The sequence below is a fragment of the Halyomorpha halys genome, unplaced genomic scaffold, assembly GCF_000696795.3.
Source record: "Halyomorpha halys isolate HHAL.00 unplaced genomic scaffold, Hhal_1.1 Scaffold1157.1, whole genome shotgun sequence".
Lineage (NCBI taxonomy): Eukaryota > Metazoa > Arthropoda > Insecta > Hemiptera > Pentatomidae > Halyomorpha > Halyomorpha halys.
Window position 1 is genome coordinate 57,789 of NW_027108759.1, and position 27,735 is coordinate 85,523.

The window sequence follows — 27,735 nt, forward strand, 5'->3', positions numbered from 1 at the left end:
CGTTTAACATGACTTCAAATAGGGCTGCTCACAATCCTATAGTTATAACATTTAACATGGTAAAACATATAACATTTAACACAACATCATGAATACCCCTTAAGTCTCAGTCACTTTTTTGTTGTAAACAACTAATATTCTAAAAAATAATGTTTATTTATTTTATTTTTTAAACCAGTTTCTCCACTATATATCAGAAACAATTATTTATTTGTATCAAACTTCACATTTTAATGTTTTACTTAAAAGAAATTCAATTTTTATATGCTGTTTCTAGAAAACATTAATTGAAAAATTGACCAAGTTAATTCCATTTTATATTCACTCCTTACTTTTTAAAACAGAAAATATACTTTGGGGTCCTTAATATTCTCATAGAAATGAGTCTGAACAGAACAGGGAAAGAACACCAAACAGAACAGAGAAAGAACAAGAATTTCTCGAGAACGGCCGAGTGAATTTTTATTATAGATGTGCCAAATTATTGGAAATGACATTTATTACAACTTCTAGGCTCTTCACATTTCCGATTAAATTAATAATTTTACAGATAATTACATTAATGTGCGAAATTTCTATTAACTTCAACGTATGAGAAGTTGCCTTCGAGGGATATGACTTACCATGTTTAAATGATCATTTCCCACGTACGTATTTTATTGAAATTCTGTACTTGGTTTCCTCCCAACTATAATTCTCCCTTCAAAGTCATGCATTTTAAAACATGACTCACTTGTAAACATTACGTCGTTCTAAAATTTATCCGACTTCTTCAGAAAATTATTTCCGAACTTTAACCTTTTACTCTTATTGATTTGACTAATAAAAGGTTTTTTTCTGGTTACTTTTCGATGATGCCCACATTTTCTTAGGTCGCGACGATCAGTAGTAACACTTATTGTTCATTTAGAAGTTCTACAAAAGTATCCACAAATTTTGGGAACTATCATTTCAAAGTTTGTTTCTGATTTGATTAGCAATGAGTCACACATCTCTAGTATGACGGCAACTTTTTTCATGAGTATGAAGTTGGTTTTCACTTCTGTATCGTTGCATTAAGTTTTCCTCAGTAGATACCGGCAGCCAAAGGTCATGATTTGTTTTTTTTATTATTACCCCTTCCCTGGTTATTTCAAACACATTAGGGTGGAGGGGGGGGGAGAGTTATCTACAACAAAGTGAAAATAAAATCTCTATTCTTGAATGAGTTATACAGCTGATTATATGCTGTTTACCCAAAAGATTTTACAATGTGGATTAGTTGTTTGTAAAAGTAATTTTGAGCATTGATTTAAATGGGGTTACTTGGAATAATAGAATATATTGTTATGATGAACTATTATGGTTTCTGATGGAACTTGAAGACTGGTTCTTCTTTTATGCTCTCTCCGCTCATCCTGCCTCTCTCCCTCTTGCCTGGGTGTGAAGAACTACTCACTCAAAGTGAATTGTTGGGTATAAACACAATGGCGATACTGTAAGGCGTCTGTTCGCCTTGTGTTAACCTGTACAGACGTCTTGGGTATAGGGGCCCTACTGCTTCATGTGTTTGTCACTAAATGGCAGCATTTTGAATTCTTATTCAACATGTGAGAGGGAGGTCTTTCTCAACCAAGTATGGTTACCAATAATCCTTAGACCGTTTAGTCTAATTGTCCAAATAAGGTGTATTTCGGGCAAAATGTACACACAAATAGGTAAAATTTTGAGATAGATTTCAACTGAAACATATTCACATGATTTTGAGTTCTATTCAAGCCCTGGCGCAACTCGTTCACTCAGTCACAGGCAGCATGTCACATTTTCAGCCTCTCTTAACCATCTATACGAATTCTAACCAACTCTAGTTAAGGTATAAACCTGAAAATTTACAAAATTAAAGCTTTTCACCTGAATTTTTAATAACCTACCACCGATAAATAAAAGTAGTGGACCCAACTTTAATATCGATGACATTTGGAATGTTTATCGCAATGCAACAGTAATAAGCATCAACAGATTGCACCAGCAGTCACGGAGTTTGCAAAATTTATAATTTTGGACCTAAATATAGATTCTTAATGCAAGGTACAAATTAGTAACTTTGTAAAAAAGCCGTATCTTTAGATAGAATTTGTAATTGCAGGAATTCATTCGATGCATAATTTGAAATGAAATGAAAATAGTATTTTATTTATGCAATTAAATTAAATCATTACAAAATATAATATAAACATTTAAAGAAGATAGAGAGAAAAAATAAAATAAATTCATATATATAATAGTTGATAAAACATTAAATTCTATCAATTTTCTCTTCTTCCTCCCTCTCTCCTCTTCTGTATTCTTTCTTGCATAGGCCTTCTCTTTCGGGAGTAATAATCAGCACTTCCTGGGGTGACCAGCCCTATTGGGAGGCGAGTTCTTTCCCTTTTTCTTCCAGACATCCCTGTTTCTAGCAGCTCTCCACCAGAGGGGTCCTGCCATCCTCTTAAACATATCTCTCCATCTTTTCTTTTGACGTCCTCTTCTTCTTTGAAGGTCGTATGGAGTCCATTCTCTGACAATCGGATCTTCGCTTCGAAGGAGATGTCCTGCCCATTTCCATTTACTCAATCTTGTCAACTTCAGTGTGTCAGTGAGTCCTGTTTCTTTCTGGATCCAAGCATTTTTTATTCGATCTCTTTTCCTCACGTTCACAATGCTTCTTCCAATATTATTTTGCCACACCTGTAATTTCCTCTCCTGAGCTATAGTCAGTGACATAAGTGACCACTGGGCTAATGCAACTATCGAAGACCTGCCTTTTAAGATCAATACTTGTTTTTTCCTTCATCATATGCCTAAGGGACTAAAACGTTTTCCAACCGAGTGCCAATCTCCTCTGGACCTCTTTTGCTCCTCTATCCGTGAATGATATTAACTAACCCAGATAAATATATTCTTCAACATATGCCAACTTATGGTTGTTAATGTCATACTCCTCTTTTACGCCATTTGTCATAAGTTTCGTCTTCTGGTAGTTCGGATAAAGACCAACCTCTTCACACAATGCCAGAAGCCGTTTCATCATTTCTCTCAGTTGTTCGGAGCCTTCTGCAAGGAGCACAATATCATCTGCAAAATGTAGGTTGCTCAGCCATTTTCCATTTATTTTGATGCCTACTTCTTCCCATCCAAGACGCCAGAACAACATCTCCAACACAAAAACAAACAAAATTGGGGATAGCGGATCACCCTGTCGCACACCCCTCTCAATATCAAAGGTTTATCCTTTCTTTTCAGTCATAATAAATGCTGACATCTCCTTATAAAGCTCTGTTATTATCTTACTTTATTTGTCCTCTATTCCTACTAATCTTAGAGCCTTAAATAACTTTGAATGTTTAATACTGTCAAAAGCCTTCCTAAAGTCAAGGAAACAAAGATATGGAGAGAGGTTATATTCATTTGCTTTCTCGATGTTTTGGTTTACAGTCTGAATGTGGTCCACTGTCGATGCATAATTTAAAGTTCTATAATTAATTATGGGATACTGTTTTAGTAGGGTATGATGACATTTTAATGTTATTGACCAGAAAATGGAAAAGTCCAAAACATTAGGACAGTATAGGACTTCAATAGGAGTATTGGGCCGACGAAAGGGAGGGAAAAAAATATGGGGGTTTCCCTACTCTCCCCTTTAACTTCGAACCTATAAAACTTAAGATATTATTATCTGAGGTCATATGAACATATTAAAACCATCTTCAGTTTTCTAATACCAACTTCACACCGGAATCCAAGGTCAGTTGGCATATATGCTACAGCGCAAATTGAGATAACCTGGAGCGTTTTCAAAAAAAATTTTCTAGTTCCATTTAGCCGAACAGCAAACTTCTGTGGTTTATTCTAAAATATTCATCACGGTAAGGAGCGACAAACTCAATCGCGTAAAACGAATCAGGGAGGTACATTTATAGAAATGACCCAAAAACCAATTTTGGTTGAACTATACTACTTATTACCTTTTTATTATTCTATGTATTGAATTGTTTCTCAAGAGATCGATTCTGAGTGCCAATAATTTAATATGGAAGCATTTTGTTGTGGACAGGCCTAAATAGGATTTATCATGAGCGAATATAAGGAATGGACCTGTGAAGGTATAGCTGGAGTGTTTCGCATTACACATACGAAACACAAGAAGAACAATTCTATCTAGAATTATTTGTCAATACCATAACTCTTTATTTTCAGTGAAGTGAAGAATATGTTGTACTTCGTTGTATTTAAACTTTCTCCTATACTATCGATTGTAAGTTCTAGTTACATTCGTGAACAGAAAGGTTGATTTGTATATGTTGCCTAATTATTTTCTGTGTTCCTCGAATTAACGTTCTTCTCTATTTTACAAGTACACTATTATCAGGGATATTTCCCCAATAATGAAATTCAGTCACGCGTGTCATTGAGTGTATTTCTTAATAGTTAAATTCAAAAATGAATAAATCTGAACTTTCTGAAATCCTTTTTAAGTGGCTGCAAACGTTTGAAGTTGGAGTTAAGTATAAAACAATAGCTGACTTGACTGATGGAGTTGTTCTCAGTCAAGTTCTTAATCAAATCGCTCCAGAGTGGTTTACTTCTGTCTGGATGACTAAGATCAAGACAGATGTCAATGGGAATTGGAGAATTAAAATGAGTAATTTAAAGAAAATATTGGAAAAAGTGCTTGATTACTACCAAGAGGCCTTCTCTCAAAGTGTTAGTTCTAGTGTGAAGCCAGATATTAGCAAGATAGTTGAAATGAATGACCCAGCAGAAATGGGAAGGATGATCCAATTGATATTAGGCTGTGCTGTTAATTGTAATAATAAACAAGAATACATTAAACGTATAATGGATATGGAAGAAAGTGAGCAAAGAGCAATGATGGAGTGTATTCAAGAACTTGACAGTGGTGGTGCACTTAGTTTTTCTGCAAGCCTCTCACTAGATCCTCATGTTGAACATCTCCTATCCCAATTAAATGCTGCTAATCTAGCTAGAGAGAGAGCTGAACAAAGATGTCACGAATTAGATTTACAGGTTACTAGAAGTCTCAATACATATTAGTTATACTATGACAGTATTTATGTTCCTTTTATAATTTTATTTTATAAGTTCTATTAAATGTCCAAGAACCACAAATTATTTTGCTATTGTAAGCCATTGAGTGTGGTAGATTTGATTTTCTATATATCCAATCATCTCATCATCTTATGTTTGGTTTTTGTTATCACAACCCTTGTTGCCCATGACTCATGCCATCTAAGGATAATCTTTTTTGGAGAAAGGTAATCCGGGTGGCGGACAATAAAGGTATCAAAATAGTAACAAAAAACTATTTATTGTTGACCAACATTTTGTCCCAATTTGCAGGGCTGATAAGAATGATGTTCTGGCAGCAGAAAATCATTCTTATCAGCCCTTACCGCCACCCGGACTATATGGTCAACTATCTTCTTCTGATAACCTTTTTTAAGTTTGTGCACATAATTGTTACACCAGGTTAAACTATTCAATTATGGACTTTCCAAATTTAAAGCAGACTTGCTCTGTTCATTATTATTTTTTAAATTTCATGCATGGAGCATTGTTATTTTCTCCATTTCAATTTTTATTTCATCTACACTGGTTACTGCATGTATCATTATAGCATTGTTTTTCATTTTAGCAGAGATATTTCCCAAAGTTATCACTTGTTAATACCAAGTGTTTCTTGTTTATTTTAACAAAACTACTATTACTTCATGTAATAGAAATATGGACATCTTGACACATTATTGTATTTGTGTACTAAATATTCAGATATTCTTGATCATACCAAACATTAATATCAAATTTGGTACTGAACAATCAATTCACTAATATTCTGGATGATATTTGAATGTTTTAAGCTGTAATCTGCTTGTTTTCAAAACCTCAACTTTCGTACTTACATGTTTGTTAGGAGCGTGACAGCCATGCGGGTTGGGGCGCTGGTCCCAGTGCGCTCGGTTCGGATCGTTGTGGGTTCAATTCCCACCTGGGCCAGTTTAACATCCATTTTTCGGCGGTACCGAAGAATGAATCTTGACATTCCCACCTTGGTTAGTATGCTGCGGCAACTCAGGTAGTCGCCAGGGGTTGCCAAAAAGGACCACTAGGCTCACTTGTTCCCCCACCAAATACCTGTACCAGTACCAGTACATGTTTGTGAAAGTTTATTTTATAATTAAAAAAGATTTAGTTGTTTAAAAATAAATGTTTATTTAGATGCAGTAACGTACAGTAGCCCCTTGCTACTAGGAAGAACAAATTATACCAGAACTTGCTTCTTAGAAAAATCATTCATAGATTTGATATTAGTTACAATTTTAAAATTCAAGTGTTACTGCTCAAATCAAGACAATGGAAAGTTGTTTCTAAATCCTTAGGAGGGGAAATCAGTACCTTTTTTTTTATTTTTAATCAATATCTAAGATTTTTTTTCTGAATTTCAGGTAACATATCTTGTTGTAATATAGAAGTTTGAGAAACTTCTGAAACACTACACCAGTGCTAAACTTTATTTTTTACCTGTGTTGTTTGTTTGCTCTTCTAATTATTTCATACTTTATAAGATATTTTTATATTTTATAGGTTGGTTTTCTTCAAGAAGAAAAGTCAACTCTTCTTGAGGAAAGGAGGCGTCTTTCAGAAGTAGGAGGAGCTGAAGCAGCCCTAAGGAAGCAAATTGAAACTTTGAGAGAAGAGGTTTTTAAACTTGAAACATCACGTGATGATTATCGATTAAAAACTGAAGAACAGGAAAGAGAAATTTCTGAATTGGAAATCAAGGTTGATGAAGCTGCTAAAACTGCAATTGAAGCAAGGCAATTGAAAGATGAATTAGATATTCTCAGAGAAACTGCGGACAAAGCTGATAAGTATGAGGCAACATTAAATTTATACAAGAAAAAACTAGAAGAAACTGGTGACCTTAAACGAGAGCTTAAAATGTTGGAAGCGAAAAACCTTGAATATTTACAACGTAATATTGAACTTGAAGAAGAAATAAAAAGAGTATCACCAATCAAATCACAATTAGATGTTTTGAAAAGGCAGGTAGCAGACCTTCAAGAAAAATTATCAGAAGAAACCAAACATGTTGACAAATTGCAGTATGATGGTAAAGTATTGCAAGACAAATTGTCTGCTGCTTTAAGAGAAAAACAGAGATTAGAGGTGGAGAGGGATTCTTTGAAGGAAACTAATGAAGAACTTCGTTGTGCTCAGTTTCAAGTAACTAACACTAGTGGTGGACCAGAACTAGGTGGTTCAGTTTCTGAAAGCCTCATATCTCATTCAGAATTGAGGCAAAAAGTAGCTAGACTTGAGCATGAAAACAACATGTTAAGACTTGCTCAAAAAGAAAAAGAGGAAGATTCATTATCAGTAGTTCAAAATCTTTTGGATGATGCGCGAGCTCAAGTTGACAAAATGTGGGAAGAAAACCGTACTGCTAATCGTAGGATTATACAACTTGAAGGAGAGCTTAAAGAAATGTCTGAATCAGGTGATAGAATTAAACTTATGGAACTCCAGCAGTTACTCCAAAAAGAAAGGCATAAGTATGCTGCTGATTTGGAAGAAAAAGAGACTGCCTTGGCCGAAAATAAACAAGTTATCTCATTAATGACTGAAAAATTAAATCAAAAAGAACTGGAAATCCAAGAAGCTGAAGAAAGGTTAAAGAAATATTTTGAGAAAGTGAAGACTGTAGCAAAAGCCATTGAACCAAATCTTGATTTATCTAATGCCGACTTAAGCCTTTTGAGGAACCAACTAGCTGAAAGCCAAAAATCTGTTAAAGAGTTACAAAAAGAACTTGAAGAAACCAGAAAAGTTTCTGAAATGGAAGAAAAACTGATTACAGTAGCATTTCATAACTTAGGTCAAGTCAAACAAAGAGAAGCTGTAGAGCAGAGGTTAGCAAGTTTAGGTCATGGTCAGTCTTTTCTTGCACGGCAGCGGCAACCAGTTGGGCGAAGAATTAATACGTACAATTCCAAATAGCACTACTTTTGACATTGTTAGTTATAACAGCTGTTACTGATTCTTAACAGGAATGCTTCCTCTTGTCACGAAGTAAGTTCTCTTTCTTCCAAAACATTTTCTATTGCTCAATTTTTGTTATGTACAATATTTTTTAAACTTCTTTAGTTTATGTAATCTGATTTTTTATTTATAAAAAACACATAATTAAAGTAATAATGAATGCTAGTAATTTTTATAAGCTATGATAACAATGATAATTTAGATGGTATGTTTGCATTTATTTCCTGTTTTTATATTTATTTAGTTTATTCAATACTCAAATAAATATTTTGTTGCGTTTTTATGTTATAGAACGCCGTGATTAAATTAAATTTACTTTTATTTTTCAGGTGCTGGTTAAGCATGAAACAGCATTCCCTATTTTTGTTATTTATTGTGGATGTTCATATGGTTTGTTATTACAAACAAACAACCATGATATGTTGATAAAAAGATCAAATTATGTAAATGGAATTTTTACCTACAAAAAGGAGCATTCATTATTTTAGATAGACAGGCCCCCTTTATTGTCATTTTCTAAATTATTTATTGATTATTTCTAAAGTTTTAAATGTTGGATTTATTATTAATTCAGTCACCTTTTTAGTTTATTATCAGTCACCTTTTCTAGAAAATGAATCCTTCCAATGTAAGTACCTTATCCTTATATATATATACATATATAAATTTTCTTCACTATCCACAACTTTTTCATCTTTATTCTTCAGTATTAGATACATATTTTATTTATTTTTTTTTTGTGATAGTTTTTTTTATATGTGTCTTTGTCTAAAAAGACAGTAAATTATTAAAATGATTACCTACCAATTTATAGGAAGTTGATTCTTGTACTTAAGAGATGAAATAATAATATATTGGATTGAATTCTCAAATTTGTAAGATATTTTAATTATTACTTTTGAGACTGAGATAATGGGTCTCAACAATTCTTAATACAAGAAAAATATTTTTTCTTTATTCTTTATACAATATATATAGACACACACATATATATATATATATATATATAACTTATATGTACATAAACGTTCATATAAAATTATATATTTTGAAAGATATTTTTGTAAGTAATTAATTGCCTTAATACTTCAAATAACACATCACATAATCTTTTAAATGATTTATTTTACTATAATAGTTATGTATGTATTTAAGGTGTTCTCAATAGTTTCACCACATCTTTCCTTATCATTGATTCTATTTTACTGCATTACGTGATTCGTATGAATAACAATTCATAATATAATATTGATTTAATGAAACAATATTAAGATATTTAATTTGGTTACTTTCTCATTTCTCATTTAGGTCCAAAAGTCTGTGATCAAGAACATTGAATTGATTTAGTCTTGTAATCCATATCATGAGTATATTAGCTAGCTCTGTGTCTTATATAATTGTTAGGATTGACATCCTGAGAAATAAGGCTAGAACATATACGAACATCAGTAATAAAATAAATTCTTTTCGTAAATAATTTATTGTTACGTAATTATATAGGTACATTTGCTACATATTTCACTATTCAATTTTGTTTTGTAAATATTATAAGTACTTGTTGAAAATGTAGGTTTGAAAGTTGGTAATAAAGACGAAAGAAGGCATACTTTTTTAACATTTTTTAAAAATTATTATTTATAGTAATATTCAGTATAATTATATTATTTTGTTATTTTAAATAAATTTAAAAATTTTATAACATCTTCATTATATTTCTTTAATATGATAGTATGTAATATCATTTTCATACAATTTCTACATCCTATTTTTATTTTTTACCTCCTCCAAGTAATTTGAATGTAAGTTGATGTCTTGCTAAAAATAATGGCTACCGTCATATAAGTAAATTTTGTAAGGCATTTGTTGTAGAAAAGTTATTTTCAGGAAATGATTATTATAAAAAGTGCCTCATTAGTAAAATAAGTAAATAGATCAGCTTATAACTTGTATTAGCTATACTAAATTTTACTTTATAGTTTATTTATTGCTTTGACAAATGAGTCTATTTGGTATTTATTGAGAAAATTAAACTTTTTTTTGTGTACAATTAATTTTCATTAATAATACTGTACATTTCTGTTCTAATGTGCTCCATTATAATGTTTTTATTTACATTTATCTCCACTTGTCTATAATAAAGAAAATTTAATTTTCAAATCATACTTTTATAGCAAATAAATTGGATAGACAATTTGCATTCAGTATTAAAATCATTAGCGCTTATTTGTCAGCCCAATAAATTGAAATATGACCGGTATTTAAACTTTGTATTCCTTTGTTAATTATATATATGTATTTATTTTTTTTATAGAGCCTTATTCCACTTTTGATTTTTTGTATTTGTTTTGTTTCTTTAATCAAATATTTTTGAATATATTTCTTAAACTTTATTTTGTTTTAAATTAAGGGCTATTTACCGGTACCTGATAAATTTTATCAAAGAATTTTATTGTTACTTTTTCTTGTATTTGAATAGAACTTGGATAAAATTTAACCTGAACCAGTAAGAACAGCCCTATTTATGTGTGATAATTAATTTGTGCAATATAACACAGTTTTGTTGAAAGCTAGTTCCATCCATTTATTTTTGTTAGAATTAAGATTAAATCATATTATGAATTTTTATATGGTGTTTTAAATTGTTGTTTTTGATGAAGATCCAATTTATAAATATTGCTGTATTTAAAATTTAAGAATATATAAAATTTAAAAGCATTTTTTTTTTTTTTCCTACGCCACAGGAAGCTTTAAGAAAGCTTCCACAACCTTACTATTACTATAATCTAATATAATTTTAATATTACTATTACTATGACCTAAGCTTTTTACCTCAATACATTTCTCCTTACTAAACAATATATGATTTGATGTATTCATCGATGTAATTTCCTCTCATGAACTCTTATTTTAAAAACTCCATAAGGATATATTTAATTATAAAAAAAAATTTATATGATTTCTGATGATTCAAGTCCCTAATGAGAGTATGTTTTCAAGAAGGGATGGTTCTCCAATCAGAAGAGTTTAGTCACCTACCTTAATTTTTTTTTTCATCAAATTTTATCAGTTTGTGCAACCTTAACCAACTAGTAGGAACACATTACAAGGCAAGTATGTAGATATTTTTTCTGTAATAGGGAAGGAGGAGAAAGATGATCTTAATTAGCAAAGAATCCTCACTAGGAGGTTATTCAATGCTCAAAAAAATTTTTAAAAAAGGTGGTATTTCTACCAACAATGAAAACGACAGACACCCTAGGTGTCTAAGCGAGTGTTTAAGCCATTTATTTATGATTTTTAAAAATGTTTATAAGTATTTTTATTTATTTCATTTTCATATTCTTCGAAATGAGAGAAAATTGGTTTAGTGTATTAATTGAAAACACCTGTATATTGTTTGGACATAGCTATGGAGTAGCAGCAAAGTGTCCTATATGTTCAATTCTTAGTTATTGGCCAATTGGCATCACCTAGTTGTATTCATGATAATATTGTATACAGATTTATTTTTCAGAACAATTTAACCAGTCTTTTGATTCATTTTTGAACATCATTAATAGCCAAATTTATTTATTCTGCTTTAATTTATGTTTAGGCTTAAGTTAATCTTATTTTACATATAGATTTTACCTTTTTCTTTTCTTTTTTAATTCTCTCATTTCAAATTTATATTATTCTTTTAGTTACTAAATGTTTATTTTACATTTATCTTTCTATTATTATATTCTTTCTTTCTGATAAACATTTCTTTTTCTTAAACATTTTTATTAATTTGTTATTTTCGTTTAACAGTATTCTGAAGTGCTCAGATTATTGTTGTCAGTTGAAATGGGGTCTGAGATTTATGTTTATCATTTATAAAATCACTCGCTCCATCAGCGAGCGATTTTATAATTTGTGGGTTGCTAGAGAAAGATGAAACATTTTCCTCACTAAACGGCTACAGCTCAATCACTTGGCCCTAACAGCATCTTTCCTGGTCTGTTGCAGAAAGGCCTACTAGTGATCAGAACAAACATACTTGAACTCTTTCGAAGCAGCATTGCACTTGGATACATTCAAAATAAATGCAGACCATCCAAGGTGTGCTATGTAATCAAACCTGGGAAAGGATCTTATGATGACCCTTAATTATTTCGGACAATATATCCTACATCCTTTCTGATGAAAACATTGAACATGTTGAACAGATATCGCAGGTGCATTCGATAAAAATCCTTATAACATCATTAATGATAAGCTAAGGAATAGAAGCATAGATCCAATTGTATCCAGATGAATCACTTCCATACTGGAACAAAGGATCCTCAAATCGGAATTGACTATAATGGCCCAGGCATATGCAGGAAAAAATAAAGTTCTCAAGTTCCTATTATGGGCCTACAGAAGAGCAGTAGACAAGACTTGAGAACTTAAACCCAGAATAGTTTACAAGTTGAAATAGCCATTATACCAATAATTCTACATAGACAGGGTTCTTTCTATGCATTCGGTTGCTCCAATCCGTAGATATAAGAACACAATTTAGAGTAAAAATAAATTGAACTAAAATACATCTACTAAATAATGGAATTCAGTATTACACAGAGAGCCCAAGGCTCAGGAGCTGGCATCTGATGTAAGTATAAACTATTAGAGGGAATATTTATTTTTCTAGGGAAATATACAAACATATTTTAATCAGAAATATTTGCTATAAGTCATTACGCCAGTACTCTTATCGAGGAAGGGCTCCCTGATAGAGAAACAACAATTTAAACAGACAGTCCCCTGACACTTAACAACCGTGTTAAATGAACTTGAAACCCTCAGTTTACAATGAAGTCAGTATTGAATTGGTCCTGGGTCACTGTGGCATTTCTGGTAACGAGAATACCGACAGACTAGCTAGGAATGGTTCTGAGATCACTCCTATTACCCCAGAGCTCGTGTGTGGTATAAGCATTAGTTATGTAAAAAGTAGAATAAAGGTGCCATTACCCGAAAATTGCTTCAGCTGGTCAGGTACACTCTTAGAAAAATAATAGGGATCTAAAGTGGTCATTGTAGACTTAATAAATACCTGTTCATCTTTAAGCTCACAGGATCACCTCTGTGCAGATTCTGTAATGCTGAGGATAAAATGACATACTATATGATATAATGGAATCCCCAATTTGCAGGCATGAGGTTTGCACTGTTTGGCACAGAATGTATTATGGACCACAGTCCATCTAAATTGGTCAATCCTTCAAGTATAATGAGAATCACAGAAACTTCTAATCAAGCATTCAATAGCTCATGTCTCATTATTCAAGCATTAAATAGTCTCGGTGTAGCATCAAGAGATAACTTTGAATAATAGCTCTTTACAAAGAGGATGAAATACTCAATATTTCCCTCATATACAGGATCCAACTATGATTTTAGTTTTCAGTATATTTATAATTTAAATGTTCACAAACTTGTAACCATTCAATTTTTGGTACTATCTTTTCCACTTTTTACCTCCCCAACTCGGTATAGCATCTAGATACAACTTTGAATTATAGCTCATTACAAAAAGGATGAAATATTCAACATTTCCCTCATTAACAGGATGCAACACTGATTTTTAGTTTTCAAAGTATTTTAATTTGTGTTCAAAAACTCATTATTATTCTATTTTTTGCATTTACAAGCATCACATTTTTAAATTAAAGCTCATTACAAAAAGGATCTATAACCATTCCCTCTTACAGTTTAAGGCAGAAAATATTAGTTCCATAATAATAAATAGAATAGCCTTTTCATAAGTCAATTTAACCAGGAAATTTTATTATATTGTAATAGGAGAGTAGAAGTTTTAAAGAGCTCAATCATCAGACTGTGGGATTGTTGATTTACTACTCTCCTATAACAATATAAACATTTTCTTGTTTGAATTGAACAGTTTTACCCCTCCCCACAACTACTTCCATTTCATCCCTCGCATCACAAAATAAATTTACTTTATTTTTGTTGAGCAGCATTGGTAAAGAAATTTCACTTAAAAAAACAACTTATTTTTAATGTTTGAACTAAACCTGTTTCAGCTTAGGTTCTAGGCCTACATTAAGACTAGGTAAAGTAAAGGTAAGGTAAAGTAAGATACATCCATGAATTTGAGATTCTGGTCATTACTGGCTATATGGTTATAAAATATATAATGCTTGTCCAGTCATTCCATGAAACATAGTCAATGATACCAGTTTCTTTTGCAGTTAACTTAGAAAATAAATTGCCAGCTATCTTTTCAGCATTTTTTTTCTAACTATTATTAAAAAATAATTACATAAATATCCCCTCACAAATGAAGACTTTGTGCTGAAAGGTCATCAGGACACACTAGTAAGGAGCAGAGAACACCAAACACAGGGAATGACAAATTAGAATTACATATTTTGTAACTAGATAACAATTAATGATTAGAACCTCAAAGTGAGAAGAAAATATTGGTCTCAAGGAAGGTAATAATAGAAAAATAAAATCATTATTCGAGAATAATTTATATACAATACAATAAATCATAGCTAGAATTTACATCATTCAAGTAGAAAATACCAGTAGTCTAGGGGATCAGGTGTAAAACATTTGCATGTTCTTTTGTTTGCTTAAACTTAATTAAAAATAGAAAAAGTTACATATAAGCCCATTTTATTTTAAATCCATAGTACATTTTTCCCTAAGTAATTATTAATTATAATAATAATTCCTTATCAAAATAGTTATTTTTTTATCTTAATAACTTCAAGTTTTTAATTTCTTTACATGTGTTACAAAGCAAACAAAAAATGGTTTTTGCCAAATATAAAAATTAAAGGGTGAAAATAATTTTAGATTAAAAAGTAATGGTATAAAAAAAAAACCATACAATGATTAGAAAATCTTTTACAAAAAATAACAAAATATAGTTTTAAAAGATGAATTATCAGTTCTGATAGAAATCCCAAAGGTAAAAAGCTTACTGATACTGTAGATATAAGGCACATTCCCGGAGGATCTATTTATTATCTTCTCAATGTGTCTTACAATGCTGATTAGAAATTTTTCTTAAAACTGAGAAACATGGATTTTTAATTTAACTTTTGAATACTTTATCTTTCAATATAATTTTTGATGTTTAAAAGTGAAAGGATGGATTAATTGTCTGGGTAATATATTTCACATGAAAGTGAAGGGTGGCCATAGATAGCTTTACTTTGCAAGTGTGATAGCTTTGCTTGGCGAATATGATAGATTTACTTTTATTACCACTTTTACACGTTCATTCATGTACACCACATATTAAAGAGGTAATTCAATCTCTTCAGTCTGTCTCTAACCACGTTCTAACGAAGCCATTTCATAAATTTGAAGAGATGTGACTCATGCACTACTTAACTGTCCGAGCAAAAGTGCCTTGTAAGATACCCCAAGAATACACGCAGCTTGGAAGTTATGTGGTTTTTTCTTCTCATATATTTAACGTTAGAAGTGATTTTCAAGATACTAGAGTATCCATCACATTTCTTCAGAGTTAACCAGAGGGATAAGGCTCTTAGTTAAAGCAAACATACATTAGGTTCATAAAGGCCTTTAAAGAATTAAGTTACATTCTCATACCCAGCAACCATAACTGAACCTGCATTATAGCAAATAGCAGTCTTTTAATGAATATTGAATTATGAGGTTAAAACTTGGTAGCAAGTTGGAGGTAGAGAAAGAAGACAATAAATAAACCAATGAGGTTTTTAGTATAACTGATTTCAAAAGCTGTCAACTACTGGTACCCCTATTAAAGATGGGTTTCACTATTTCTTTTCAATATGTTCAATTATATCAAATTCTGATTCTTGAACTCACATGTTTTTATTGTTAATTTCAGGTCAGAGCTCACATAAACTGGCTGAAGCTACAGTACCTATAACAAGGCTATGTGATTTTCTACATATAAATGCTTAAGTACAAATATCACAAATATATAATAAATAAGTCAACAAATATTAAGCTGAAAATTTAACTTTTATATACTTTAACAGAATTACTAATAACATTTAACAAAAATATTTATAATCAAATAACAAATATACAAAAATAGAAGATGTTAATGTTCAAAACAAAATAAGCTAAATTTATTTTTATCTAAGTACACAAAAAAATAAAAAGTCATTAAATATCGCATTTTCAACTTTTTATTTATTACATTTTTTTTTAAATGCACAATAAGTTGATAATAAATATCATAAAAATATTTTTTGATTTATGTTCTTATTTAGTTCCTAAATACATATTCAGCGGTGATTAAAAAGTTCACTTTTGTTTTAAATAATATTAATAGTAACTAATTAATGTAGGTACGCATAATTTATACACTGAGCATTTTGAATCACTAGGTTTTAGTTTAAAAACTAAGATGGGTTTTCACTATTCTTGTTTATATTAAATACCTAAGTTTAAGAAAAATAAAACTATAGAATAATGATGAAACAACAATTCTTCTACTAAAACTAAACCATTCTATAATATCACTTTGAGACCTGGTTCTCGATTCAAAGGTTAAAGCAGACTTGGATACAATCTAATCTGAACTACTTACTGCAGAATTTAAATACTTTGAGACAAAAAAATTGTATTTTCAGCTCCCATTTAGCTAGTGAAAAAATTATTTCTGATCTAATTTGATTTTGGAGCTCATTTAAGGTAAAGAACAATAACATTAGTCTAGAACCAAGCCTTAATCCCTGACATTGAAACTGACCTTAAAACAATTAAAAATAATTTATTATACCATAAAAATAAAATTAAACAATTTCTGAATGTCTAAGAGTTTAAATTTATTTATAATTCTAATCAAGAAGGGCCATAAATTAATTACGTAAGACTACTGTGTTATCAAATAGGAATGAAATATAATATCAATCGGTAATTATTACAGCCAATCGTACTTTATAACTTACTCCAATCAATTAAAACTTACATTCTATGGCACAGCAAAAATTAAAAAAAATAAATGTACATAAAATAATTATAAATATATATATATATAAAGATATATATTTATGTAAGATATTAGTCCGGTATCGGTCAGAATGAATAAATAATATATTTTAATATGTTGTTTTGTTTTTTTTCTTACCGATGCTTCAATATTCTAAGTAATTTATATTAATACTATCCGTAATAAAAAGCAAATAGTAAGAAGCCTGTCACAAAAACAAAATGGGATAGACCTTTACTTATTACTTTTTATCCTCAATTCTGTGAATTTTGGAGCTAAAATAAACACGTTCACACAATGAAAGGACTTAGGTAATCTTAGGCGTTACTTTTTATTTACCCAAACTGATTCCTAATAAACATCATACCCTAGATTTATAATGCACGATCAACGGTCTTATGCACAATATTTCTATAAGTATTTTACAAAAAAATATATTTTTATTGCACTAATAAAAAATACAGCTCATTGATCTTAAAATATTTCTTGTATATTTCTTTCTTTTTTATTCTATGCGTTTACACAATAAAATCAGGAATTTATATTTAAAGGTATTAATGTATATGTCATGGGAAGCTTATTATTATAACTTTTTATTGCTTAAAAATTTCTAATTAACCCTAAGAGTATTTATAAATAAAAAAGTAATTTTGCTTGAGGCGATCAATATTTTAGTATACATCTGAAATTATAAATAAATCTAAGTTACTTCAGTAATGATCTAAAAGCAAAAAAAAAAATTTCTGGATTAAATATTTATATAAAACATGATTAGTATCAGTTTGATGATAATAGATGATTAATTATGTACAACTTTGTTATGTATCACGGTGCATTTACTGCATAACAAACTATCTTTCAAGTAACATCAAACAGCATATCAATTTATACTTTGAAAAAAAAAAAATTGTGAATACAATACAATCAATGAACTGCAGAAAGCATTTTAACGAAGAATATCTTTATAACACAAAATGTGATAACAAATTAATGCCCTTAAAAGGTGATTTTGTAAGAATTTAGAAAAAGAAAAAGCAATGGAAGCTGGAAAGAAATTAATAAACTAACTAAGATTTCACTTTACCAGTTTATCAGTAAATTTATACTAAGTCATTTCTAAAGGTTCCTACTTTTCACATAAAGGTAATAATAATAGTTAAAAAGGGTCTCATTTTGCATCAATGCTTTGGTACTAGTGGCATGATAGTAGCTTCACTTTTAAAATTAAATTAAATTTAACTTAATCCCTTTAATTAAAATAAAAATTTATAAAATATCAATAACATCAAAGTGTTGGAGTATTTTTATATATTGCAATACAGTATAGTAGTATTCTTTGAAACATGTATTAAATATATGAGAAATAAAAATAGGTAACTGAATGAATATTTGTAGAATCATTCGGGAAGAGAAATCAGATTGAGATTAATTAGATTAGAAAAATAATTAAACTATTAGCCAAATTAAAAACAATACTCAACTTTACCTTATAAGTTTAGTGACTTACCATAAAAGAACATTATTTAGCCATAGTTTTATCAAAAATATTGCATACCATTTTTTAAATCTATTATAATCAGTGATTACTGATCATACCATAGAAAAAAATTAGAAATAGATAATAAACACACTAGACGATAAAGAATTTTTAAAAATACAACCCTCATAGTAAGCAACTCCCTTTGTAAAAAACTTTTACTTATGATGAACATTATAATCTTAAAAATTATACACCTCAAAATAATAAATATTTTATATTAGCTAAGTAGTTATTTTGAAATAAATTATACTCAACTTAATACTACTAAACACAGAAAGTGCAGGAAATTATTGTATTATTATTCTCAGAAATACTATATTTAAAATGTTCAGCAAACTCAATTTCTGAGAAAATGCAAAAAGAGAACATTAATACTAACTCTTCAATATTAATTGAATTAAATTCAGATCACTTATTGATTCTATAATAGCTCTTATTATAGCAATTATGCTATTATCTTATATCAAAGTAAGACAATTTCTAAGTGGCATTTTACTTAATTTTTACTAAATCCAATATCTCCTACACAACTTCAAATAAATCCTCAGCAACACTCAAGAATAAATTTTTGTAAGCTGGGACACATAAATATACTGTAATTTTCCTATTCCTAACAACTATATAACAATAATATTTAAAAAAACTATATACATATCTTTTGATCTACATAAAAAAAAAAAATCTTAATAGTAAGAAATAGAAAATTAAAACAATGGGAGGTCTATCCAGTGAAAAAAAGAAATAGAAGAAGTAAACAGACGTGAATAAATATAATTAAATAAAGATGCACTGCGCATTAGGACTTAAAATGGATAGGAAATGAAAAGAAAAATGTAACAAATTAATCGGTTCAAAACATAAGAATTAATCTAAAATTATTTCATCTTGTCCTTCAGTTAAAAAATGAGGGCATTTTCATCTGGTAAATTCAGCCAAGATAAAAGATAAAGATAAAACACCCAGATTTCTGATTTGTTGATTACAGAAACAGCTGCAATCTAGTAATGGTGGGAAGAACAAATTATTTTACTCAACTATTAAAATAAAAGAGAAATTAAAAAAATTAGCAAAACAAATTATTGCAGCTATTTATTGATTGTCTCATATAATGGGAGCTTTAGGGTATTAATATTTGTAACCCCTCAGAAACATTTAAGTCTGCTTTTTTGTTAATATTTTTTTAGCATTAGAAGGATAGCAAAAATTTTTCATTAAATAAAACTATTTAAGCCAGTAGTGCATGTTTTTTAGTAGTAAGCAAATATGTATCATTCTAGTAAAACATTTAAGTATAGGTTAAAAGCAGATAGCCCACAAGAAGTCAGTATTTTTATTCATTTTATTAATTTCTTTAGTATGAGGAACATCTTCCGTCCAAGATTGAAAGATAAACACAGATCTCATCAATATTGTTAAATAATTTTTCCTCTAGCTCAGTTTTAAAAGTTCTGATATTTACTGCTTCAGCCCAAATTATGGTTCATTATCATTATCAAACATGTGTTACTATCAACTTCTTTTTATGAATTTGAAAGTGAGGCCCACTTCAAGGGAAAACAAACTATATGTTAGATACAGTGACAGCTGAAACAAGACTTAAATAATGGTTCTTCCTTGGAACACCAAAATGGACGTAATTTCCAACTCATATAGGAGCTAGAAATCATATTAGATTAAAAAATAAAATATTTCAGCATGATTGTAGATCCATAGGAATACATAGAAACATAGGATCAACTAATTTCACATGAAATTATCTAAGGCCTGAACTCCAATAATTAGTTTAGTAATATCAACTAAATCTTTTTCATTACTTTTTATATGGGTTACTTAGTTTAAGATTGATTTTTAAAAATTGTGGAAATTGTCAGATTTCATAATGTTTTGAATCACAAAAATGCTTGTATATTTACAAAAATACTGTATATAGTCAAAAATCTTACGTGTATGTAAGAGCTAAAGTTGATAATAATTAGCAATAATTGAGTTCAGGAATCATCTTTAACTCCCTCCTCAGTAACCAACTCTGTATTACATTGACGGTCATCCCTCTGCAAAAAAATTATATAACAAAATATTCTTTCAAAATTAAAAATAACATAAAGCACCATAATATGTGATATCAATTGGATTACATTTTTCAAGTCTTGAGATCTAATACAAAAAACTTGATTTAATGAGTTTTAATTTTAAAAACTACATTGTGTGATAACTTTACAGTCTATTCTTGATCATTTGAACTCAAGGGACCCGAGAAAACTTTTGAATTACCAAAAATTCAAAATAATAAGAGTAAAGCCATAAAATGGGGAGCAACCACTGAGGTTTTAAGACATGCTTATACTTCACATATAAGACCAGTTCTAGAATATGGCTCTGGTATTATGGTTATAACTACTGATTCAGTACTGAAGCATCTTGATCTAGTTCAGAATAAGGCATTAATGATTATTACCGGTGCGGTTAAATCAACACCAATTCTGGCCATGCAACTGCAAGTAGACATCGAGTTCCTAAAAGGTAGGCGAAAAAAGAATGCTGTTATCATTACGAGTGCCTGCTTAGGAATGGCAGTGATTACTGGGCCAACACTGTTGGTAATACTAGGCGACTTAAAACGCAACTCACATTTATTGAGACAACAAAATCCATCATCACAAGCCTAGGCCTGAACTTTGAAATATGAGAGCCTGTACCTGACTTAACTAAACAAAGCGTTTGGATGTGTCCATATGCTACAGCACTGGATCTAATAATGCCCATCAACAAATCCATGACCCCACCAGAAGGACTAAGGTCTGTGGCATTAGCCACTATAGCTGAGCCCTATCCAGAGCCAGAATGGATCCATATATACACCGACGGGTCAGCTACAGGAGCAAATAAAAATGCGGGTACAGGTGTCTATAGCAGCCTCTTTCAACTGTCAGCACCTGCTGGAGCAAATGCTACCAACTTTGATGGAGAGGTAGCTGCTATTACTTTGGCTCTAGAAAAGTTTACTCACGCCAGCGAAAATAAGATAGTTCTGTTGTCGGATTCGAGGGTAGCACTGCTGGCAATAGCGTCTGGATATCCCTCGGCTAATGCTGGAAATTTTGCATGCCGGAAAACTATAGAAAGTAAAAGAGAAATACTAAGTATTGGTGATGCAATACATTCCAGCCCATTGGAGTATAATTGGAAATGAAGAGGCGGATCAACTTGCACAGTTAGGGGCTAGCCAACCGTAGCCACTTCTTCCTATTACCATGGACATGGCGAAAGAAATGGTCCGAAGAGCTATTGCTGAAAGAGCAAAGGAAAGGAGTAGAGGAGAATGTGGGGGCAAGAACTGGCAGCATTGGTAGACTAAGAAGCGCCCTCCAATGACTTTACCAAAAGCGGTGGCACTGGCATGCTTCAGGTTGGCCACTGGACATGACTATCTATGGCACCACCTGAAGAGGATAGGAGTGGCTGAGTCTTCCGACTGCATCCTTTGTGGAGATAGTGAGATGACTCCTGATCAGACATACATGTACGGCAACGGCGGGCTTAATTTCAGACCTGAGTGACCTAAATAAAGCTGAAGTATACAGGGCAGTACGAAATAAAATGGCAGAGATGCCTCCTTTGGCGTAGAAAAAAAAAAAAAAATCATAGAGCATTTGCAATCAGAATCACATACCTTTGCATGAGGAAACCTCCCATAAAGATATATCAAGTAAATAAATAGAGACAAGGTAAATATTGATGGTATAAATGCAGTACATTTCATTATTAATGGGTAACCCATATACCGTGAATTCATCTTCATGTCTTCTGTAAGTATAAATGTACCAAATATGAATTTAAAAAACAAATATAATGTTTATAACAAATTTTATATGAACTAAAGTCTTCATTAATTACCATAATAATATGGAAGCTTGGTAGTTTCATTAATTTTGGATCTTGACTCCCATGTCCAAAGGCTAACATTTTCTGTTTGTAAAATAGTTTGATCTTGAACAGTATGGATTTTATTATTAGGACCTAAGAAAATTGATCACAGGTTATTAACAAAATATAGTTCAGAAATGTAATATCAGGAGAAAAAAATATTGTCAGATCTTAAAATTTCTGATGTAAGCTTTGCATGGACAGACAATGTTTATTGACAAAAAAATTACAGATGAAAATATTGAAGAACAGCATTACCCTGAAAGTATCTGACTGCACTTGATCAATATTTACCTAACACATTCAATAATACTTTCAGTATTTTTGTCACTTCAATAATACTATCTGTAATTAACGGCCTTAATAAGGAAGAATAAAATTAAATTTTTTTGTTTGTTAAAGTTTTAACTACCATAATCCACAGGTAATAAATAGGTAGAGAGCTAATAAATCTATTTTACTCACCAACATACTGACCAAATTTATCAGGAGTATAAAATATTTGATTTTTCCACATGTTTAAATCTAACATCATAACCATGAAAATAATACCATAGCTAAACCACTTTCCTGTAAAAACAAAAAATAAATAAATAAATATTTTTGAAAATTTTATAGAAAATGGTGAATGTTAAACTTACTGGTACATCAACTCATCACCATCATACTTGGCCATGACATCACTAACAATATAAGTTACAAAGGGAGCATTTTTATAGCATATTAATAGTATAAATTAGAATTTACAATCATCCAGTCAGACACAACTTAAAACTAATTGGTATTAGATTTTTCAATAAAGAAAATAAATAGTCATCATTACTTTAGTAAGGCAGAATCTATGGAAAATCATTGGCTGAGATAATGGAAAATAATGTATTTAAAGTTCTGATATAATTCTATTATATATTCAATTCAAAACCATATGAATAATAAAGAACTTACATGAAGTGCAATAAATGACCAATGGAAAGAATCTTAGGTCAGTGATGGTGAAAGCATGTCAAAGGCTTGTTACTAACTTCTGGTGTAGGAAATGAACTGGAAGATAGTAAGAGAAAGGAGAAAAAGAGGTAGCTATCTCCAGAAATAAAGTTTTATTTATTAAGGGACATTTCACAACCAAAAATCTTGAGACCTAACACTAACTTTAAAATGAAATATAACATGTAAAACGTGAAATCAATAATGCTTGATTCAGTTTGAGAGACACCTAACATCTACCTTCTATTGTACACATAGCAAATGCAATCCATCAATAAGAAGTAACAGAAGAATTATTTGTCATTATTGTTTTAATCAACAAGATAAATCTTAATAAAACAATAAAATTAAAATAAAGGATCTTTCTATAAACACTTCAATCATCATAAATTTTTCAGACTCCAATATAAAATAGTTTATACAATTTCAAAGAAAAGTGTTTTATAAATTAACATGTTATTACTATTATAGCAGATGGAAATGGTGGCCCCATCACCTGGTAATCTGAACCCCAATCAAACATTAGACCTCCAAGTTGGGGAGCATCTGTACTGACGTTCACATATTATACTACCACAATATACTACTTCATCAAAGTCACCCACAGAATACAGACGAGGACCTTTCTTAGGAAATCACACTGGAGGAGAAGTGTATGTGCTGTAGGATATACTACTTCTTAGCACTATAATTTTATAGTAAACACAATTTCATTTCATTTTCATTTTCTTTTTTTTCTTTTTTCATAATTGAAGAAAAACTGTGACTTCCTACAGTAACTACCAAGAAAACCTATTCTGTGACTCTTCCAACCAGTTTCAGAATTTCAGATATTCTCTAGCATCACTGGCCACACAATCTATCCTCCACACAGTCGTGGCCTACCAACTCTGCAATGACTACAAATCCATAATCCCTCCCAAGAGATCCCTCAGATGGAGATCAGCCAATCTGGTAAGATGTTCTGCCCATCTGAGCCTTCCAAAATTGATGAAATATGAGAAATCCAGATCATAACACAAATCGTACAGCTCCCGATTGCTTCTCCATCTCCAATGGTTTTAGCTTCAATGACAATGGGTCTCATGTGTCTAGCAGCAGCTTCTAGAAAAAGGAATGCTTCAATTACTGTTTGACTGGATATCTTCACAATATTTGCTAACATCTGTACCAATCTTTTCAGATCTGACTCTTAATGCCAGGCAAGATCCAGGTTAGCAATTGGAGGTCCACAGCATACTACTGCAACCACCCACAAATACTACCTGGTAGAGAAATCTGAGGAAATGATGTAAAAAGATCCTAGGGATTGTTTTATTAAAAGAGCTTCACAAGTTGTCATCATGTGCACCAGGAGGTTGCTTTCATCCATTGCTGAGATAGAGCAAAAGATGAATGACCCATATCCTACAAGACTAGATGGAATTGCTGCTTGATCAAATAAACATCATCATATTTGCAACAAGGCTGGTGCATTAGATATATCACTGGGATAGAAGCTGAGATGATCAAATCCAACAGGTTTGTCTGGCTCCTTCAATACCAAAATAAAGATTAAGTAGAAACTGAACAGTGGCAGTTCCTGAGAACTAAAGGTGATCCAGAGCACCCTAGCATCTTCAGAATGCCGAGCTTCTCAATCACCTTGCTAGAGGCCATGTGGCTACATGAGTGGTCAGGTTGACCATCTGGAGGGTGCCACCTACATAATTATTATTAAAATAATAAAAGGAATATGGTATGGGTGCGGTAAAAGAAAAACTCAAATAGTGATTAACCTATTTATAGAGCCTAAGCTCAATATTAATATCATCTTCCTTTTATTACTACACACGGTTCATCAGCGATCTTCTAGTATCAAATAATGTAATATAAAGTCATGATAAAATATATTATATGATTATATAAGACAAAACTAATCAAATGGTATTTAATACAAAAATAATATATTATTTGACTATTATATTACTACATAGTAAGACATAAAAATGAATGTATGTATGATACTACAATTTTTCTTACCTGTAAGGGTAAGTTCAGCATATTTCCATTCAAGTGTTGACACTGAGAACCCAGGAAGATTAATATGAACTGTTGTAGTAAAATGGGGGAAATCCCAATCTTGCATCATAATAACCAGATCTAGAACTAGTATGAATGAAGCCAAAAATGCTCGAGACAATTCTAAAACAATAAGATAAACAAAAGTGAAAAAATACTTCTAATAAACAGTTTAGAGGAATTAGGACAACATTAAGAAGAAACATATCAATCATGTTTTTTAATCCTTAACAGAACCAAACCAAAAATATTCAAAGAAAATTATTTTTTTGCTAATGCCTTTTAATATTAACATAATTACAATATATTTTAAAAAAATTTTTTAACTAAAAACAATTATTTTTCACATTTATATCATAGAAGAAACATAGCCCGCTTAAAGTAAATACAAGTTTCACTATTTTTCAGAAATTTACATATCAATTTAATACATACATTCAGAAAAAAAACATATCAATTTAGGTGTTAGATATGCATTTAATACATCATATATTATATAATACATTACATTATACAGTATACATTTCATATACGAGAGTGGTTTGAAAAGTTCTCAGAATGTACTAGAAAGATGTGTGTTACCTTGATAGAACTGCTTTTATTTTTCAACATAGTCTCTCTGTAGACTAATGCATTTGGTCCAGCAATGTTCCAATGCCTTGATCCCATCTTGAAAATGAGATTCCTCCAGGCCTGCAAAATACCTCTCCAATTCCGCTGTCAGTTTTTCCGTTGTAGGAAATCTCCGTCCACTTAGGAATATTTTCAGCTTGGGGAAGAGATCTGGGAAGAAAATCTGATGGTGCCAAATCAGGTGAATAAGGTGGATGTAGCAACAATTCAGTTCATGAAGTTTTGCCATGGCAATAGCACTTTTGTGCGGTAAAAGATGATAAAAATGACTTTTTCCCTTGCCAAACCAGACCTTTTTTTGGTGTATCTTTTCCTGTAGTTGGTCTAGGAGGTTTGTGTAATATTGACGTAATTGTTTGGCCAGTAGGAAGATAATCTATCAGCAGAATGGCTTTTGCATCCCAGAAACCTGAGGCCATGACCTTTCTGGCCCAACATACTGCCTTTGCTTTCTTTAGTGGTGGTGACTCAGCATGTTTCCACTGCTTTGACTGCTGTTTTGTCTCTGGAGTACAGTAGTGGACCCAAGTTTCATCTGTAGTCACAAACCAGCGCAAAAAATCTTGTTGGTTGCGCTGAAAACGGGCCAGATTTTGTTCGGACATTTTCAATCTGGTGCGTTTATGGTCCAATGTCAAGACCCACGGCACCCATCTTGCGGATACTTTTTTCATTCCCAATTCTTCGGTTAAAATGCGATAAACTTGTTCAGATGACATCCCAACAGCTCCAGCAATCTCACACACTTTCAGTCAACGATCCTCCATGACCTTTTTATGCACTTTTGCGATAAATTCTGGGGTTGTAGCACTTTTTGGCCGTCCATCATCACCCGCGGATCATCATCTGAGCTCTCCCGACCAAATTTAAACTCACTGGTTCACTTAGCAACAGTTGAATATGAAGGAGCAGCAGAGTCCCCCAGTGTGTTCTGAATGTTTTTGTGTACTTGTATTTATGGACTAATGCTATTGACTTTCATTATGAAACAGGCTCCAGGAAACATAAAACAAAAAATCTGGTGCAGTGCGTGCATTACACAACTTTCACTTACCCCCTTACATATGTTCCAAGTTTGGTGTAGAGTGGTGGGGAAAAAAATTAAAGCCAAGGAAAGGCAAAAATGATGAACAAAAATTTCATTTTAATGAATCTATGAAAGTCCGTATTTTAAGGTTTATTGGGGATAGGAACAACGAATATCAACTTCCAGTCAAGAATACAACATTTTAACAAAAGATAACGAAGCCGTAAGCGATCGGGAGAGATTGGTCCAACCTTTTACCGATTCGAACTCCGTTACTATTTTTACTTTTTTTTCTTTAATTATTCATAAAATTCTTTAATATCTTGTTCCATGTTATGATTTGTTTATCCATTTTTATTATTGCTAATAAAGTTCTTCTTCTTTTTTCTCATCCTCCTTAAGTCCCTTTCAGCGTGGAGGAGCCTCTAACCACTTGCTCCACACACCTCGCTCCAGGGCAATCATCTTCATTTGAGCCAGCGTTTTTCCTCTTTCTAGACCTTGTCT

At 31.2% G+C, this 27,735-nt stretch overlaps 2 protein-coding genes across 10 annotated transcripts in view; one reads left to right on the top strand and one right to left on the bottom strand.

Annotated features, from left to right (window-relative positions):
* Window positions 1–4,275: 4,275 nt before the first annotated feature.
* LOC106688589 (hook microtubule tethering protein) lies at window positions 4,276–10,797 on the top strand. Its single transcript, XM_014433124.3, has 4 exons — window positions 4,276–5,049; window positions 6,625–8,112; window positions 8,412–8,710; window positions 9,391–10,797. Exons 1-2 carry the CDS (start codon window positions 4,462–4,464, stop codon window positions 8,038–8,040), a joined length of 2,004 nt encoding a protein of 667 aa, XP_014288610.1. The 5' UTR covers window positions 4,276–4,461; the 3' UTR covers window positions 8,041–8,112; window positions 8,412–8,710; window positions 9,391–10,797.
* Window positions 10,798–14,545: 3,748 nt separating this feature from the next.
* Window positions 14,546–27,735, bottom strand: part of LOC106688586 (transmembrane protein 117) — a 59,487-nt gene continuing 46,297 nt past the window's right edge. The window contains exons 10-15 of one of the 9 annotated variants that reach the window (XM_067047054.1): window positions 25,530–25,691; window positions 22,989–23,093; window positions 22,494–22,616; window positions 22,270–22,403; window positions 20,543–20,650; window positions 14,546–15,982 (exon numbers count right to left, since the gene is read on the bottom strand). In XM_067047054.1, coding sequence (XP_066903155.1) covers window positions 20,588–20,650; window positions 22,270–22,403; window positions 22,494–22,616; window positions 22,989–23,093; window positions 25,530–25,691 — 587 coding nt within the window. In that variant the 3' untranslated portion in view covers window positions 14,546–15,982; window positions 20,543–20,587. The other 8 variants (XM_067047050.1, XM_067047051.1, XM_067047055.1 and 5 more) reach the window with 8 other exon arrangements.